This window comes from Alligator mississippiensis, chromosome 13 (genome assembly GCF_030867095.1).
Source record: "Alligator mississippiensis isolate rAllMis1 chromosome 13, rAllMis1, whole genome shotgun sequence".
In the NCBI taxonomy this organism is placed as follows: Eukaryota; Metazoa; Chordata; order Crocodylia; family Alligatoridae; genus Alligator; species Alligator mississippiensis.
The window spans coordinates 11,117,492-11,135,337 of record NC_081836.1 but is presented as its reverse complement, the minus strand read 5'-3'; the positions used below and the strand labels follow the sequence as shown (position 1 = coordinate 11,135,337).

General features: G+C 42.8%; 1 protein-coding gene across 1 annotated transcript; it reads right to left on the bottom strand.

Annotated features, from left to right (window-relative positions):
- Window positions 1-8,945: 8,945 nt before the first annotated feature.
- RBP7 (retinol binding protein 7) lies at window positions 8,946-17,223 on the bottom strand. The gene is made up of 4 exons (XM_014610359.3): window positions 17,080-17,223; window positions 10,191-10,369; window positions 9,818-9,919; window positions 8,946-9,199 (listed from the first exon to the last, which is right to left on the bottom strand). The coding sequence occupies exons 1-4, from the start codon at window positions 17,150-17,152 to the stop codon at window positions 9,149-9,151; spliced, it is 405 nt and encodes a 134-aa protein (XP_014465845.2). The 5' UTR covers window positions 17,153-17,223; the 3' UTR covers window positions 8,946-9,148.
- Between the last annotated feature and the right edge of the window lie 623 nt (window positions 17,224-17,846).

Here is a 17,846-nt window from a genome sequence, read left to right as displayed (position 1 = left end):
ACAGTTTAAAAATGTATAAGGCATGTTATGAGCATAAAGTAAAATAGATAGGACCATCTACACCTTCACCTTGTGTTGCAGGAAACAGGCATCCCTTTTCAGTCAAAAGAGCAGTTAACAGCTTTCGAATAGTTTCCTAATTTGACCTTCTTAAATATATATAAAACTTCAAACTATTTTCTGATGATCTTTTCACTTGTATCAGAATAAAAATATGCATAAGCTTATCCATTTGCACGTAACCCCATCATTCCACCACCAAGTAATTTTTACTGTTGTCACTGAAGGTATCTCCCTTTTTTCTCTGTTTTTTTTATCCAAGAGCCATAGCTGGATAATTGTGCATTAGACAAAGAACAAACCAGTCTGATCCTGGCTTTTCATTGAAGAGGTTGTATATTAATTTCCAACTCTGTAGGTTGGATCACTCATCACTTATTTTATATATAATGGTGAAGAAGAATATTTAAAACAACTGCTCTTCTGGAAGAACACGGAAGAAGAGTTTCTATCATGGCACTGACAATGTCTATAGGATGAACAATCAGTGTTACCAAGGATGTTAATCGAGAGGTGTTTGCAACAACAACAGCAGCATAGCTTGACTCAGCTGGTGAAAGGAGGATAGCAGGAAGCTCCTGAGTCAAAAGCCAGGTGAGACAAAATAAAATGGAGCATAAGTTAAGGGTGCTTGTACACGTGACAGGTGTTTAACCCCCCAAGGTTTTATTCTATGCCCCCTACATTGAAATGGTGTGGCATAGAATAAAGCCCTGAGGACTAAACTGTTTAAATTTTTCCATCACGTTATGGCAATGGGCCTGATCCTTTTCTTTTTGGGGGTTTTTTGGAGCTGGAGCCTGCCCATGGCCGGAAGGCAAGTTTCCAGTAGGCCAAGTGGCCCCTGAGCTGCAGGAGGGCTTCAACCCTTCCCTCTGCCATGATGCACTCCCTGGAACTGCCTGGGCAGGTTGCTAGCAGGCCAGGCGCTGTCCCAGCTTGGAGGCAGCACCAGGCCCAATCTGACTGTTCCCTGAGCCTGCCCGGGGAGCAGCATCCAGCAGGCTTCCAGTGGGCAGGCTCTGGGAACAGTTAAATTGGGCCGGGTGCTGCCTCCAAGCTAGGGCAGCACTCAGACCTCTGTCAGCTCACCTGGGTAGTCTTGGAGGGGCACCACCACCACAGAGGGAAGGACTGTGGCCCCCCACAGCTCAGGAGCCATTTGGCCTTCCAGCAGCTTGCCTCCCTGGTTGGGCAGAGGGGAGGCTCTGCAATAGCAAAGATTGGGCCTCTCTCCCCGTCTGCTTGCAAGCAGGGTCCTACAGCTGGCAAAACACCTGTGGTCACCCAAGAATGAGTTGGCCTGCCCTGGGCTGGCAAGCTCAGGGAAGTTTTGGATCAGGCACCTCTGAGCTGGGACAGCACTTAATCAGCTAACAGCCTGCCTGGGCTTCTAGTGCCCTGGGCACCATCCCCGCTGCCTTCTTTGGCCATCAGCAACCCAGCTGCCCTCCTGCCACCTTTCTGCGCTGCCCCAGGGGCAAGCTATCCCATTCCTGGGTGGCCCTAGCCATCCTGCCAGCCACAGAAGCCTGCTGAAGGCAGAAGCAGCAAGGGGCCCAATCCTTTTTTCTACAAAGTCTGCCCATCTTTTCTGTGAACAGGGAGTGAGCTGATAGCTACTTTGTTACAATGTGTAACATTGCAAACTACATTCGGATGTAGTTCATCCAGATGTAGTTTAGTTTGCAACAATGCAAAGTCACTTAAAACCCCCAGAAGTCTTACATGTGTACACTGTGACACCATTAAGCCACACAAAATTACATTTTAATCACGTGTACATGCTAATGATGTCACATATACAAGCTCCCTAATAGTGCATATTGCTGAGAACACTGCAAATGAAGGTAAAGCATTAAAACTTGCTGTAAATTAGAGAAAGGTCAAGACCTTTTCAGAAATATTGAAAAGTTAATCCTGCAACTGCATTCCAGTATACACATATTCTCTAATGTAATTTATTGTACGAATGTTGAAGAAGGTGTTTTTTCTTGATGCTCACAAGTTACCCAGGGTACAACTGCATCCATTAAGCAAATGTTCAGATCATTTCTAAAGAGTCATCACTTTTCTTCCTAGAAAAGACATGCTGAAGTTTCAACTGTGGAAGGCTAGTCAAGGACTGCTGTATTATTAAACATGCTTAGATCAGGAGCTTAATCTCCAGTTTTAAGTATTCAGGTGAGATACTACTGCACCAGTGTGATATCTAAATGATGTTATGATTTTAATGACTAATTTAATTACAATTACAGAGTTCCTGCTGTAGAAAGTTGCTCCTGGTAACTATGGCTCTTGTTGGTTATGTACAAAAATGTATCACTAAATACGGTAGGAAGAGAGAGAGAGAAACTGCATGACAGAGGTGGCAATGCCCAATAGCATTTTCAGGGGTGACCTCGGAACAGAGAACCTTAGAGGTGTCAAGTTGGTAGTGTTCATTGTATGTTATTACCTCCTGAGCTGACTTATGCATCCTTATTCAGCATTTATTTTTTCAGAAGGGAATATCTATTGATTATATTTACTGCTGCCCTTTTTGTAAGACTTCTGTGGCAATCATTGTAATGTAGTCTTGGGTCAGCAATGTTGCTTAATTCTGTATTCTTTTTCTCCTTTGACTTAGATTTGTTATGCTGCCTTTCATGTTTTTCCTTCAGGAAAAGCTTTAAACTTTCAAACACACCTTTCAGCCACATTTTCTCCTTGAGTTGCAGGTCAAACCCCTACTTTTTACCTGATTTCTCTGAACAATTTGTTTATATGCTAATCTCTAATGGCTTTTTCCATGTTTACAAACATATCTTATACAACAGTAGGCAAGAAAATGAGTAGGGGGCAGTGCACACATTTAATATAGTCAGCTTTATCTCTGACAGCTGTTTTTTAAGATGTACAGTACTTAGTAAAAAGGAATAAGTGTAAATTAATCTCCTAAAATCGTTATCAAAAATTGGTTTTTCTTTCATGAGATAGTTAGTGTATACCCCTACCATGAAGTGCACATTTGATCCGCTTGTACAAACATCGGCTGAAGGAGACTGAAGCAAGTAAAAGAGACTCCATGTAGTGCTGCATGCTATACCCAGCATCCTTTTCTTACTGCACAACTGTATCAAAGTAATGGTTTGCAAAGCATTTGAGCTCTAACCCCCTCTGCAGAGAAATGCTAAATTACTGTCCTTTTTACTTGTGTCATCTGTTTTGGTTGTAAACTCTGTAGACCAGGAGCCTTATCTTCATAGCTCCAGAAAGCATTCCACACATTCTTAGTGCTCTACAAATGACTGTGAATGTGGCAATCCTACCATGCATATGGTCAGCTGGTATAGCAGTGACTGAGAAGCTCCTGGCCTGAAAGAAAAAAATTCACTACTAAATCTGTCCTCAGACAACTTGAAATTATTTAAAATTCTACAAGGAAGACCTTTCAAATACTGTCTTTAGGGTTTTATTTCTATATTTCCTGATTACTCTTAAACAGTGCATTTTTCCTACTGCAAAGAAAAATACCTTGCTGGAATAGTACAAGCAACTTTTTTGTAGTGTGTGTGTGTTTTTCCTAGCTAGTTCCAAAATCTAAAGTTGCTCCCTCCCCCAACCCCACATAATGTCTCAAGCTGCTACATTTTATATACACTGCAGGAGGTATGTCAAATGAGCCCACAGGCCATGCCACAGGCACTTGCTGTGCCCTGTGTGGGTCTGATCAGACCCAGGGATAGCAACAGGGGTGGAATGGCAGGGCTCACAGGCTGGATGCAGCCCACAGGCTTGTATGTTTAACACCCTTGCACTACAAAAACGTCAATCAGCTAGCATGTTGCTGATTATATAAAATCTGTTTAAGCAGTTATGTTGTCACTATTCAATGCTCTCCTAACTTCTAAGGATGTATATGAGAGTTCTTAATACCGTCGTGAATATCCCAGTGTAGGCTTCTTCAAAGTAGGACATACTAGATAGCAACATTGCTAAGTAGGGTAGTAGCAATGGAGGCCCCCTCAGCCATCCCAGCAGAGCCATCCCTAGGGTATGATGAATTGGGGTGACCGCCCTGGGCCGTGCTGTTTGGGGGGGCCCTGCAGAGCTTGGTGGAGCAGCTGTGGCCCCTCCCGCGGACCCCACCTGGATCTGGCGGCTAAGCCCCATGCCATGGAAGAAGCATGGAGACCTCCACCCTTTGCAGGGGTACCACAGCACTGCACAGTGTTAAAGAGGCCCTGCACAAGCTGATTTGCCCCTGGCCCCGCACCCGCCTAGGGTTGGCTCTGCCTGCCAGATGGGTACTTTTTTATATATTCAGTTAACAGCTTCCTCACATGGTGCCTGTCAACACAAGACCTACCACTGCTAGCATGAGCTTCCTAACCATAGTGTCTTCCCAGTGTCAGTTGGGATTCTAACAGCATGGATCTTTACACTAAAAAAAAATCTCAAGACTAGAACTGGGTCAAGGGTGAGCCAATATCACAATCCTTTTTCTATGCTCCCTCTCATACAGTAATCACTATGGAGTTTACATTCTGGGAATGTTGGGGTTTATTCATACTTTGTAGTTTGGGTTTTTAATTAAAAATATTGTTAAGGGAACAAAACTTTTTAAGAAAGATGAAGGATGTTGCAAAGATGCCACCTAGTGGAGTAGTGAATTCAGTGTGGCTGCTGTAACTGCTTTTGCTCTACATTGAGTCCAGATGTGATAGACCTAGTTCACTGCATTGAAGTTTAACTCTCACTAAATTAGGATATCGTTAACTTATTTATTTATGTATTTATTTATTTATTTTTACATTGAAGGCCCAGCCTCGAGCTTCAGAGAATGGATGGTATATCAGGTTTTGTAAACCATACTTCAGGGATTTATATCATGCCTTCTTTTCCATTGGGGAGAAAGATTTAGACAGAGGCTTTGGGGAAACAAACATACAGCAACAACAGTCACCTTTATCTGTCTAAAGTGGGGAGGAGATACCTTAATTTTATATATTTCACACCATCAATCACGTTTCAAACTTCTCTCTAATCTGTGTGATAGGAATGAACGAATTCTCCTGTGTTTGTCTCAGACTGAATACCAGTGCATTCTCCCTTGTTTTCAGAACAAAGTCCTCAGCAGGAAAAAACAAATCCATGTAATTTTGTCTATTTCAGATTACATCTACTGCACACTAACAGCTTTTTCTGGAGCCTTTCACTGCAAATAGACAACAAAAGAGCTGCTTGGCCCCTGTGGGAAGTTTTGTTTACCCTTCTTTGACACTTTTAGATGGCAGCTGTTCTTAAAATTGGCTGTAGAGATGATTTACATCACATTTGTCATCTTTCAGAGATGCTAAATCTAGATTTGCCTAGTTTAAATGCAAAAAAACCCAAATCTTTTTCTAATTGTCATGTTCAGTCAGTAACGTTAGATTCAAACTGTTCTCTTCTGTTCCTCTGGCAGCAAAAGTAATAAGAACTCGGCAAGGTAGATTGTGCCCTTCACAATTCCTGTGTAACTGGGTTTTTAACCACTCCAAATGTAACCTAGGAAACCGCTTGGCCCTGCCTTTGTGGTTTAGTTGACAATTCCATTGGCATTATATGAGCTAGCACAGAATCCAGCTTACTCTGCAGTAGCTGTTTTAGCTGTACAATACTAAAACGAACAATTTTTTATATTTGTTAAAAAAGCAAATGAGGCAGCGACAGTACACCAGCAGCAAATATGCTGAGTAAGAACATGTAATTTTTGGTAATTTTTCTTGCTAAAATTATATTTAATATTTTAATTAATTTGTAAGCTGAGAACACTTAAAACATAAGTGGGGCATGAACAGATGTGTGAGGACTTCCTGTAGCATTTCTAGCATCTTGTCAAGACTAGGGCAACTACTGAACATAATTCCCTGCATCATGGTTTAGTTGATTCTAAGGGTACTTCCTCTATTTCTTGCTTCTGCTGATCAGGTAATCACTCTCCAAGTGCAAAGTTGAAAAACAAATTCATACTGACTGCCCTAAGTGTCTGAGTAAAACAGATAAGGTAGCACATTGCTGCTTTATCATTTGTAATTTTGGAAACCCAGCTTTGATCTTGTTTTGTACCTTAAACAAATATTCATAATACAGTAAATTAGAGCTAAAATAAATACTTTTTTTCGTAAGCAGTTTTCCATGCTGTGGCTGTAAAAATGTCTTTTTGCACAAATACAGATTAAGCTACCTGCTCTGTTAAATTGTCCAACCCTTTCAGCTTTAGAAACTGATTTTTTTTCCCCCAGTTAACTGGATGTAACCTAAGCAATGTTGTCTTCCTCACTCTGATAAATGCCCAGTTCAGTGCCAAAAATCCAGGTCCACTGCCCCTCTTAGGCACTAAAACTTCCCATTTTCCTATGCTACTGCATACCTCTTTACAATATAGTAGTATTTTAAATATAATGTCAAACACTAGACTAATGAGCTGCTACAGAAATGTAGTCATAGAAATTTACTGTGAACATATATTTGGTACCATGTAATTTTCATCATGTTATTAGCTAACATGAACCTTCTTTTTTGTTTTTTAAGTTTCTGTCCAGTGGTATTGTAGAAAACCTGCAGGCTTTCCAGGCTGATGTGTAGTCTGCAGCTTTTAAAGTTACGTTTATTTTAACTTCTCAGTATTTAGAACTGTCACAATCTGTTCTTTGCCTAGCTGTTGAAACTACTTAGAATGGATTACAGAAGCAGCAAGTGACTTGAGTTAAAAAAAGATAGAAACTGCTTTTGCTTTCACTGGAGAAAGGAATGATTCTGATAGCATCAAGTATCAAAACAGGTGAGAAAGTGGAAAAATTTGAAAGTTTTGCACTTTGCACTTTGCATTTTGCACTTAATGAGCATTTTTTTTTCATAATTACTCTACACTTAATGAGCATTAGGGCTGTGCAAAGTTTTGGGTGGTGATTCATTTCAGAGGAGATTTGGCCCAATTTGGTGGCTGAATCTCTGAACCCGAATCTAATCAGGGGACCAGTTTAAAGGTCCGAATTGATTCAAAGCTCTCTGAATCTTTGGCAAAGATTTGAAGAGCTTTGATGATTTGGGCAGTCCCTGGTGGCTGCAGCAGGGAGCTGGAGCTGACTCCATGCTGGTAAGTACTAGGGGTGGGGGAGGGGACCATGCGGCAACCCCTGCCAATTCCCCTGCCCCGCACCCCCCACCTGCTCCCCCAGCCCCCCATGGTTGACCCCACCCACCCCAGCTCTCGGTACTTTAAAGAAAAGCACCGGTGCTCACTGGGTGCTGCCAGGTGGGGGGTGGGGGGCGATCCCCATTGCCCTCCAGCAGTGGGTCCCAGGGTTTTTTTTTGGGGGGGGGGGGGCATTTCTTAAAGGGCTGGAGCTGGCCTGTGTGGGGCACCTGTGGAGGGGCTGGAGGAGTGAGGGGGGGGTCTGCGGTTTGTGCAGAGCTCCCCATGCAGCGTGGGGTTAGTGGGGGGCAGCAGGGATCCCTCCCCCCCCCCCACCCAGCAACACCCAGTGATCTGGAGCTTTTTTTTTCACAAGTGCTGGGAGCCCCCGCCCCCCTTCAGGGGGGACTGAAAACCCCCCAGTCTGAACTCCCTCTGCTCCCTTTCTCCCCTCCCATTCTGAAAACAGGGACAGGCTTGGACCTCCCCAGAAACAAGTTACAAAAGATACTAAATTACTTAACATCTTTATCTGATACCTCCTGCAATGAGGGGTCAGATTTTCACTCAATCAGCCATTTTAAAGCTGGTTGCAGCTGTGCACATGTTTGGCCACAGCTTTAAATGGCTTTCTGTAGCCAGAACAGGCAAAAATTGTCACTTCTGTCTACACTGGCCAGCAGCTGGAACATCCTTCACCTAGTGCAATGATAGGGCAGCCTTCTCACTAGATTTAACTTGGCAAATGACCCTTTGAAGTGTTATTATGAGACTGTAGCCCACTGTTTCTGAAAGCAACTCATAACATTATCTGGTGTCAGGTCTACTCAAAGCCATTTGAAACTACCATTTTATAGTGTGTAGTCCAGAGAGCATCAGGAAGCTTGAGTCCTTAGAAGTGAGGGCTAACATTACATGTATGGGATTAACACAGGGGTGGGCAAAATGCAGCCCACGGGCCAGATGTGGCCCACCAAGCCATTCTATCTGGCCCACGTGGCCCCTAAAAAAATCTAGAAAATTAATATTTGTCTGCTCCTAGCTGCCTGCCAGGCAGCCCTCAATGGCTTGCCAAAACTCAGTAAGCAGCCCTCCTCCCAAAATAATTGCCTGCCCCTGGATTAACACAATCCCTAGTTAAATTAAATATGTATTAAGGCAGCTGGCAAGCAAGTGAAGCCTACTCCATTTTTCCTTCCTATAATCAGTTTTAGTTTGAGAAAACAGACAAAATACAAAGTAGTCTAATGAATGACATCATGTCAACCATAAGTGGAGTAATAAGTTTCAAAAAGAAAAAGAAAAAGAAAAAGCTTTAGTCCGTTATTACTATTAGAAGTCAGTTGTTTTCTTTTCCATTACTACCAAAAAAGTAGCTTTATTTTTACTCAGTGGATGATGTTTTTTGTTGTTGTTGCTTTAAAATACAAAGGCCCACACCTCTACAGGCTGGTGGCTTTGAAGTGTGTATACAACCAATGGCAGAAGGGATTAGAAGTCAAACCCTCCCCACCTCTGTGGATACAGGAAAATGTTCTCTTTGCTTAGATAACAGGAAGATGATTAAACAACTCTGAGGGTGTGCTGAAAGCTAGTACAGGTAGGAGTTCCTTTGCAAGGCAGTATTAGTTTGTTTCTTATGCACAAAAACCCACCCACAGGGGTACAAGTTTGACTTCATATCAAGGAGTTCCCTAGTAAGAGCAGAGTAGAGCTTCAAGGCTAGTAACAGCAAGTCAACTTCTTTGGATACATGTATGCTACAAATTGATCAAGTACAACAGGTGTTAGCAGTGAAAGAAAACCAACATCCCTGTCAGACAGTTTTGAACTCTGGTGTGTTCTAGACCTCATGTACAGTTAAATATCATGGTTCATTGAGTTTCATATTCACAGTTGAACTTGGCTATCAGTACAGGTCAGAAATCACACTCTCTTGTAAACCTGTTTACAAACTTGGTCCTCGCAGCAGAGCTCCTGCCAAAAAATGGAAGAAAACAAAGAGTTATATAACATGTTACCTTATGGCGCTAGTTTCCTACTTAATTTAATCCATAAACTTCCAGCTCTATAGAGTTTACTGTCTCTTACATTTCTGAACATTGTACCTCCTGTATTATCTATATAGGGCCTAAATAAAAAATAAATACAAAAGGTGGAAGTTTAGCAGTGTCATTAAGAGCCGAACGTATTAAAAGGAACTCCCATGTGTGTTACTTAGAGCTTGTTCTAAAGTTTTTTAGGCTTGGTTGCAGTTCCCAGACAGATTACACAGAGGCCCAAACAACAGGCTGATTAAGAAAGCACAACAATCAAGTTTAGTGGAAAGACAACACTGCTCAGATTGATACCTGAATACTTCCAACTAGTCCCTGTTGTAAAGAGCTAGATGATAAGAGGGCCTTACATACATATGAATTATGTACAATGATCTTGCTCTGTCCTTGTTATAAGATCCCAGAGTCACTAACCTGTTCACTGCACAGAAACATGTAAAGGAACATGCCAGTCAAACAAGATTCAGGGTGCTGCCATGGCTTGGGTTATCTTTCATACAGACCCATTAATTGAGATAACTTAAATCTGACCAGGTACCAGATAGAGATTATCTCCTTCTATCCAGTGAGTCCAGCCCCGGTTGCTCTTCTCTCCAGTCTGTATGCAGACAAGCTTGTGATTGTCCCAAGTAACCAAACTCTGCATTTGAGAAGAAAGCAATAGTGCATTATTTTTATTCCCCAAATCACTCTTCTCTGCACACATGGAGGCACTTTCCCATGCTAGTCAACTTCCTTAAGTTTTATAAGCACGTCGTAGAGGAGAGTGGCACCCTTCTCCCCAACCCAGGAACTGAAGAGTTCTTTGTCCTGGATCTAAGGCAGAGATGTACAACCCCACAGTAAAGATTCAGAATTTCAATGTGTCAGATTAGACTCTTGCCTCATCCAGGGAATACATTCTGTCCTACCTTGCATTTTCTGTTACCCAGGCTTTTATTATCTTCTTCAAACCATTCTCCAATTTTGAACTGGACAAAGTCCTCTTGGAGAACATTAGTGGTGTGGATGGTAAATGAGTCACCGTTCTGTTCAATTACCTTCTGTGGCTTCACGATGCTTGCTATCTTGCGTATAGCAAAGTCAATACCTTTATAAAAAAACAAAACAAAACAAACAAACAAACAGATGTTGTTACAGGGTTTTAAACAAACAAACAAACAAACCAAAACAACACACACAACCCCCCCACAAAAGAAAAACACCAAACCCACCCAAATAAACCACATACACAAAACCATGTACACAGATGTTGCTAGAGCTTCAAGGAAAACATTATCTAGAAACAAGGCAACTTTGGTTCTAAGTGCTTCTTGAAAGGTTGACTAGTGCTTCTTGAAAGGTTGACAAGGTTTTATATTGTCTTTCCTGGGAAGTATCTCCTTGAAGAGAGGAGGTACTTGCTTAATACTTTACTCTGTGTTGCACCATTCCCAGGTAAGATTTCAGCATTTAAAAAGCGCGGGTCTTTCACTATCGGCAGATCATAGCCATGTGTCAGTGGCACTGTTCTGGTAGTTGTAGTGAGTTCTGCCATTATTAGTACGACACAGATGGTGTAGTTGCTTTGATGGAAGTTCTGGTAGATACATTTGGCCTATATTTTTTTTACTACTACTACTGACACCACTACTATACGAAGTCAGGTGAAAGTTTCATCTATATTGCAAGGTCAGAATTTTGGTTCCATTAAACTTTCCAGCATTCACCAGACAATCATTCCTCCTCTGCAAACCTCCATCACGCATTGGTCCCCAACTCTACCTTACAGTATTGAGTGCTGCTTGCTGCATTAAGCTCCTCTACATTAATCTGTATCCAGCTTCTTTATTTATTAATCACCACTTTAGCATCAATAGCTGAAGTGTGGTTTCAATGTGAGACCTCTCTCTTACATTTTCAAACAGTTAGAATATAGTTAGCAAGGAAGATTTGGACAACAGGTTGTTAAAAAAAATAAGCTTGCGTAGACAATAAGAATGCTTGAATTTTTGCATTCTCCCGCCCCAGGGGTTGTAACCATCAATATGAAGGGATAGCTTTAATTTTTCCAGGGACTGCCAATTCCCAGCAGGTGCTGCACAGCAATTAATTTGCAACATCAGGCTTAGTTGACATTGTAGCAGAAAGCCCCCTTTTCCTCTTGCCTGCATTTGCTCTCCCCTCTTTGGATATGTTTCTCTTTTTCTACCTTTTCTTCCTTCCTCTTTCTTTCACTTTAAGATAAGGAATTGTGTTTTAAAATTTGTATGTGTGCATTTTGTATCTCCCCTTGTAGTTTGGCATTTTTATCTGTGTGCGCGCCATGGCATTGGTAGCTTATATTTTATACTCCTCACCTTTCATCTTTCAACTGAATGTATTTAGTTTCATAAGTAAGTTATACATTGTTAAAATGTATAAAAGGGCAGGAATCAAACTGTCCTTCCCTGTATCAGGCTGCAGACAGCAATTAACACCTGGGAAGTTGCAGATCAACCAGCAGAAGAATTCAATAGAAGACAATGTAACAACCAGGAAATCTCTAAACCTCACTGATCAAGGGCTAGAAGCCCTGGCCTGAGTTAATCAAGGCTGGGGATCAACTTTTGGGCTGAATATCTCCAGATCGACCGCTCCCAGAGCCCTATTCAAAATTTATCAATGGACTCCCAAACCTGCACGTACATGTGGACGACCCCTGAGGCTGACAGATGCCATCCAGTAGCCACTGAGCGGGTGGGGGGGGGAAGTCCCACAAGGGTCAACAACCCCTGGATTGGGCAAACCTGAAAACTGGGGAGTCACCGAAGTCTGCCAGGGACAGATAAAAGGCAGTGAAAAGTGACCCTCAGTGGCGCCCTCTGGATCTCCAACTCAACCAGACCTGTCCAACCAGAAGGACCAGCTGGCGACCCCCTTCTGGAGGATAACACCATGCTGAAAGAAGCCTCGACTGGCCATCGACGGCAGACTCCGGCACTTGTAGGATAGGTATACCTGACTCTGTAGCTTGCTACTGTGTGTGTGTATGTGTGTGCATGTGTGTGGGGACCAGCCCCAAGGTTTATGATTTAACTCATTACAGTGTTTCAATCTGCCTAATAAACCAGAATTTTAAGGATCCTGAGTTGGACATTTGTAGCCAACATTATCAGACACTAGGCAATTTTTTGTTTTGTTTTGTTTTTTGCTTTAAAACACCATCCACAGCCCCCATCCTTGTAAGACCCAATTCAGAACCCTAGCTACATTTTTAGTGAAGTTCAACAAGCTCAAGCAGAGGCCCCCCACTGTAGTTTGCTTTCCTTCTCTGGCTAAGCTCATGCTGGGAAGGTTGTTTGCCTGCTATATTCTGATGGAGAAACCAAAGTAAGATAAAGAGCATCCCAAGAACAGTCTCAGGCCTCCTTTGATCTATAGTTTTCTCCACCTTCTGTTTTTGAAGCACAAACTTTACTTGCACTCCGAGTACAATTAGTTGACATGGCAGTTGTCTGTCACAGAAAAACAGCACATTTGGCACATTTATGTGAAGCTGAAAACTTCATGTTACTTCCTCTTCCCAAATTCTGGGAGTAGTCAGCTCATAACAGCCACCATCTGTTAGCCATTTAGTGCATTCAGTTTAAGAAACTGGAACATTCTGCACATTATATAGATACTAGAAATAGATACATGTATGCCTTTCATCAGTTAGTGTTGTTCATATGCTAGCATAGCAAGACTTGACTTCGTACTGCTGCATGTGTGCATTTATCTTAAGAACTCCCTCCCACACAAAAGCAAGTAATTTTGAAGCCGAGTTTAGTTGCAGTTAATTATTGATCTCTCTGAAAGTTGTGCATTAGGCTAGGTATCTCAAACCTTCCCCATACAGAGAGATTTTTTTGCCCAGTGGAGTGACCAACTGTACTTCCTTGAACCACACTTTGCTGGAGTTGCCATTTCTCAGTGTTTTCTTACTCAGAAGACATGACTAACCTTGCTTTTTTTTCGCTCTGCTCCTGTTTTTGCCCCCTGTCCACACTCATACTGGTCTTTTAAAGTAGTAATACAGGCAAGCCAGCCTGGAAAGTGACTGCAAGTCTGAGAGGCAGAGGATCCTGTTGAGAATGGTTTTAGCACAACAGGTTACTGGGCCATGTATGAAATGGATTTCTCTTTTCACGTGGCAGTTGCAAGTCTTTAGATAGAAGTTGTTACCTTTAAAACTCCTTAGTGTGCAAGAAGTTTTATTCTTCACTTATCAGGGCTGTACTCCCCTTCCTTCTCTTTCTTCCCCCTCACCTCAAGAATGCTGAAGAAGCCATGCAATCATTATATTAATTCAATATACACATCATTGTTTGTTAGAAAGCAAGGCACTTCCAAACTAAACTACTGAACTTAAGTGCAAGCTTCTGATCTAAATACAAGATAATGGTCTACTTTGAGTAGAACAGGGTGAGTAAGTGGAGGTGGGGTAAGAGAACTGAAACAAACCACTTTATCATTGGTTAACATTATACCCCCTAAGGAAAATCTCTGGATTAAATTTCCAACTGTGCCACAATGAAAGACAGTCTTATTCTCATATCTTTCAGAAGCAGGAAGGCCAGACTGGTCTCCTATAGTCTGGAGACCAATGAGTATTGTCATAAGAATCTCTATCCTTGGAGGTTTTTAAGACCTGTCTAGACAAAGCATTGGCTAACAAGATATAGCTGGTCCTGCTTTAAGCAAAGGGTTGAACTAGATGACCTGAGATTGCTTCCAACCTTAATTTTCTATTATTCTAATTTATTTCCATGACTGAGATTTAGGAATTCAACATTCAGGTGCCTGAGACTTATAACTGAAGATGTAGTCATTCTCAGATTATTACCATCGTCTTCTAGCTGGAAATGTGGTACTTAAATTTACTCTACTTTATTAATAATATGTGGGAGGCAATTGATTTCAGGTCATTCAATGGTCTTACTACTATTTAGAATGTCAGTTGAGTGTACAACCCAAGGAGTTGTGCCATTTAACCATCACAAAATTTCTTTGCTTGCACAAGGCAGACAAGGTTCCTTGGGTGAATCTGATATCTTTTATTAGACCAACCCAAATAGTTGGAAAATAATTATTAAGCAAGCTTTCGGGTTCAAAAACCCTTTCAATGTTTGGTTGATTGAAGATTGTCTAATATACAGCCCACACACCTTTTCACCATGAGAATATTTGGTATTCATAAACTTTTCTGAGTCTTCCCATCACCCCTGATGTTTTCTTGTCAGCTTAGCTAAGAGAACTTCAGCAGTTACCTCAGGGAAGCAAGGGGAAGGACAGTTATGGCTTGACTCTGCTCTCCTGTGGTGACCTTATAGATTCATAGATGTTAGGGTCAGAAGGGACCTCAATAGATCATCGAGTCCGACCCCCTGCATAAGCAGGAAAGAGTGCTGGGTCTAGATGACCCCAGCTAGATACTCATCTAACCTCCTCTTGAAGACCCCCAGGGTAGGGGAGAGCACCACCTCCCTTGGGAGCCCGTTCCAGACCTTGGCCACTCGAACTGTGAAGAAGTTCTTCCTAATGTCCAATCTAAATCTGCTCTCCGCTAGCTTGTGGCCATTATGTCTTGTAACCCCCAGGGGCACCTTGGTGAATAAAACCTTACCAATTCCCTTCTGTGCCCCTGTGATGAACTTATAGGCAGCCACAAGGTCGCCTCTCAACCTTCTCTTGCGGAGGCTGAAAAGGTCCAGTTTCTCTAGTCTCTCCTCGTAGGGCTTGGTCTATAGGCCCTTAACCATATGAGTGGCCCTTCTCTGGACCCTCTCCAGGGTATCCGCATCCTTCTTGAAGTGTGGCACCCAGAATTGTACGCAGTACTCCAACTGCGGTCTGACCAGCGCCCGATAGAGGGGAAGTATCACCTCCTTGGACCTATTCGTCATGCATCTGCTGATTCACGATAAAGTGCCATTGGCTTTTCTGATGGCTTTGTCACACTGCCGACTCATGTTCATCTTGGAGTCCACTAGGGCTCCAAGATCCCTTTCCGCTTCCGTGCCACCCAGCAGGTCATTTCCTAGGCTGTAGGTGTGCTGGACATTTTTCCTCCCTAGGTGCAGCACTTTGCATTTCTCCTTGTTGAACTGCATCCTGTTGTTTTCTGTCCTCTTGTCCAACCTATCCAGGTCTGCCTGCAGCTGTTCCCTGCCCTCCGGCATGTCTACATCTCCCCATAGCTTTGTGTCATCTGCAAACTTGGACAGAGTACATTTCACTCCCTCGTCCAAGTCACTGATGAAGACATTAAAGAGTATCGGTCCAAGGACCGAGCCCTGCGGGACCCCACTGCCCACACCCTTCCAGGTCGAAACCGATCCATCCACCACGACTCTCTGGGTGCGACCCTCCAGCCAATTCGCCACCCACCAGACTGTGTAGTCATCCAAGTCACAGCCTCTTAACTTGTTCACCAGTATGGGGTGGGATACCATATCGAAGGCCTTCCTGAAGTCTAGGTATACAACATCCACCCCTCCTCCTGTGTCCAGGCGTTTTGTAACCTGGTCATAAAAAGAGACTAGATTGGTTAGGCACGATCTGCCTGCCACGAGCCTGTGCTGGTTTCCCCTCAGCATAATTTGTCCTGCCGGGCTCTCACAAATGTGAGCCTTGATAATTTTTTCAAAGACTTTGCCAAGGATGGAGGTGAGACTGACCGGCCTATAGTTGCCCGGGTCCTCCTTCCTCCCCTTCTTGAAAATGGGGACCACATTGGCCCTTTTCCAGTCTTCCGGGACTTGGCCCGTGCGCCACAAGCATTCAAATATTCCCGACAGTGGCTCAGCAATGATGTCGGCCAGTGCCTTCAGCACCCTTGGATGGAGCTCATCCGGGCCTGCCGACTTAAAGGCATCCAGTTCTTCCAAATGACTCTGCACCACCTCAGGGTCTACGCATGGCAGTCTGGCGACTTGCTGCTGCCTCTCTACAACCCCAGGGAGAGACTTGTCGTGTCCCTCACTTAGGAACACTGAGGCAAAGAACTCGTTGAGGAGTTCAGCCTTGTCCCCCCTGTCCGTCACCAATTGTTTCTGCCCATTTAGCAGGGGACCTATTCCTCCCTGGGCCTTCCTTTTACTCCCTATATATCTAAAAAACAATTTCTTGTTGTCTTTTACTTAATCGGATGCTGTTTTGCAGCTATGATACCACAGCTGTTTCTTTTGTTACCTTTCTCCCTCCACTTAAAGAAGACATCTCTTGGCCTCTTAAAGAACTGTAGTTAAGCAGGCAGGTCAGGGATTTAGTGTTAGTGATCTCAGAACAGTCCATTGTATTCCTTGTGTCTATAAAGATATTTTACTTTGAGATGGTACCTGTACTTGGGAGCATTTGGTGGGGGTTGTTTTGTTTTAAAGCCATCAGTTGCATCTACACCAGGATGTCAGATTTTTGTACTTGAATGAGGACCACAGACACACACAAAACACACTCTAGTAGAGACCTCAGAAAAGTGCAGTCACACCTAATTTTCCTTTGAAAGGCACAGCTAAGAACTCATACCAAACTCCAGAGCAAGGTTTAAGAAGACTAGAAAGCTACTAGCAAAATAGAATAACAAAACATCATATCTATTCTTATATGGCTGACAGGTAGGAGTATAGAGTAGGATCCTTCTTACATGTGGACCAGTTATTCTTTTGTGGAAAGAAATAAAAATTTAACCCCCCCCCTCCCCTTCCAACCCCCATTTTACAGAGAAAAGAGACTTTAACCACCTCTTGATTCTAGTAAAGCTCAAACCTCCAGAGATGCGGGTAAGAGACTTGCACTTACCCAATGCCTTCATGTAGTTGTCAAAGTTGTGATTGCTGGTGTGTTTCCAGGTGCCATTGAAATCCACAGGCATGATTAGACTACTGGAGCAAAAGATGAAGCCAAACAAACACTAACTAAAGAACAGGAACTGAAGATATGCCACTTAGTCCAGCTTTATATGAGCTGGGATTGTGGGAGGAGTGGGGGATTACAGCTGGAAGCCCTCTATGGGAGGAACAGGCCACTGAGCTGACAAGGGTGGGAAACAGGACAGGAGTAAATCAGCTGCAGCTGGGATTAAAGGGGGAAGTTCACACTGCCTGAAATCTTTGTGTGGATTAAATGTTATTGATTTATGAGCCATAAGAGTATCGTTTAACCTTTGCCTGGCTCCTTCTTTCAGTTTAGTAAAGAAGCAGTGGTAGATGTAATTATAACAAGGCCTACTGAAAACACATCAGACCAACGTTTGCTTGATTAAAGGACTGTGTGTGTTTGGAAAAAGGTAATCTTCAAGTTACGTATGGGACATGTTCTGACAAACACATTGGACTGATCCTTGTGCTATGCATGATTGTGTAACAGGACATTTAAGGGGAGAGTGATGTCCATGCTACAGCATTAGAAACAAGATTACATGTGCTTCTTGTTTCTGAAAGATGACAAGAACTTTATATCAACATGTTAATTGATGTCCAGATAGATAGAGAAGGCAGCATTATTGTTTAGTGTTTAGAGCAGAAATCTGTGAGACAAACTCCTGGTTCCTATTCGTGACTCTGTGA

Bases quoted from the DNA above. Each gene is read 5' to 3' on its own strand.
- RBP7 (XM_014610359.3), bottom strand. From the start codon at position 17,152: ATGCCTGTGGATTTCAATGGCACCTGGAAACACACCAGCAATCACAAC. The intron at 10,370-17,079 runs GTAAGTGCAAGT...TTTTTTATAAAG, and splicing joins CAACTACATGAAGGCATTGG to GTATTGACTTTGCTATACGC. The intron at 9,200-9,817 runs GTACCTGGTCAG...ATTTTTTGGCAG, and splicing joins AAGGAGATAATCTCTATCTG to GAGCTCTGCTGCGAGGACCA.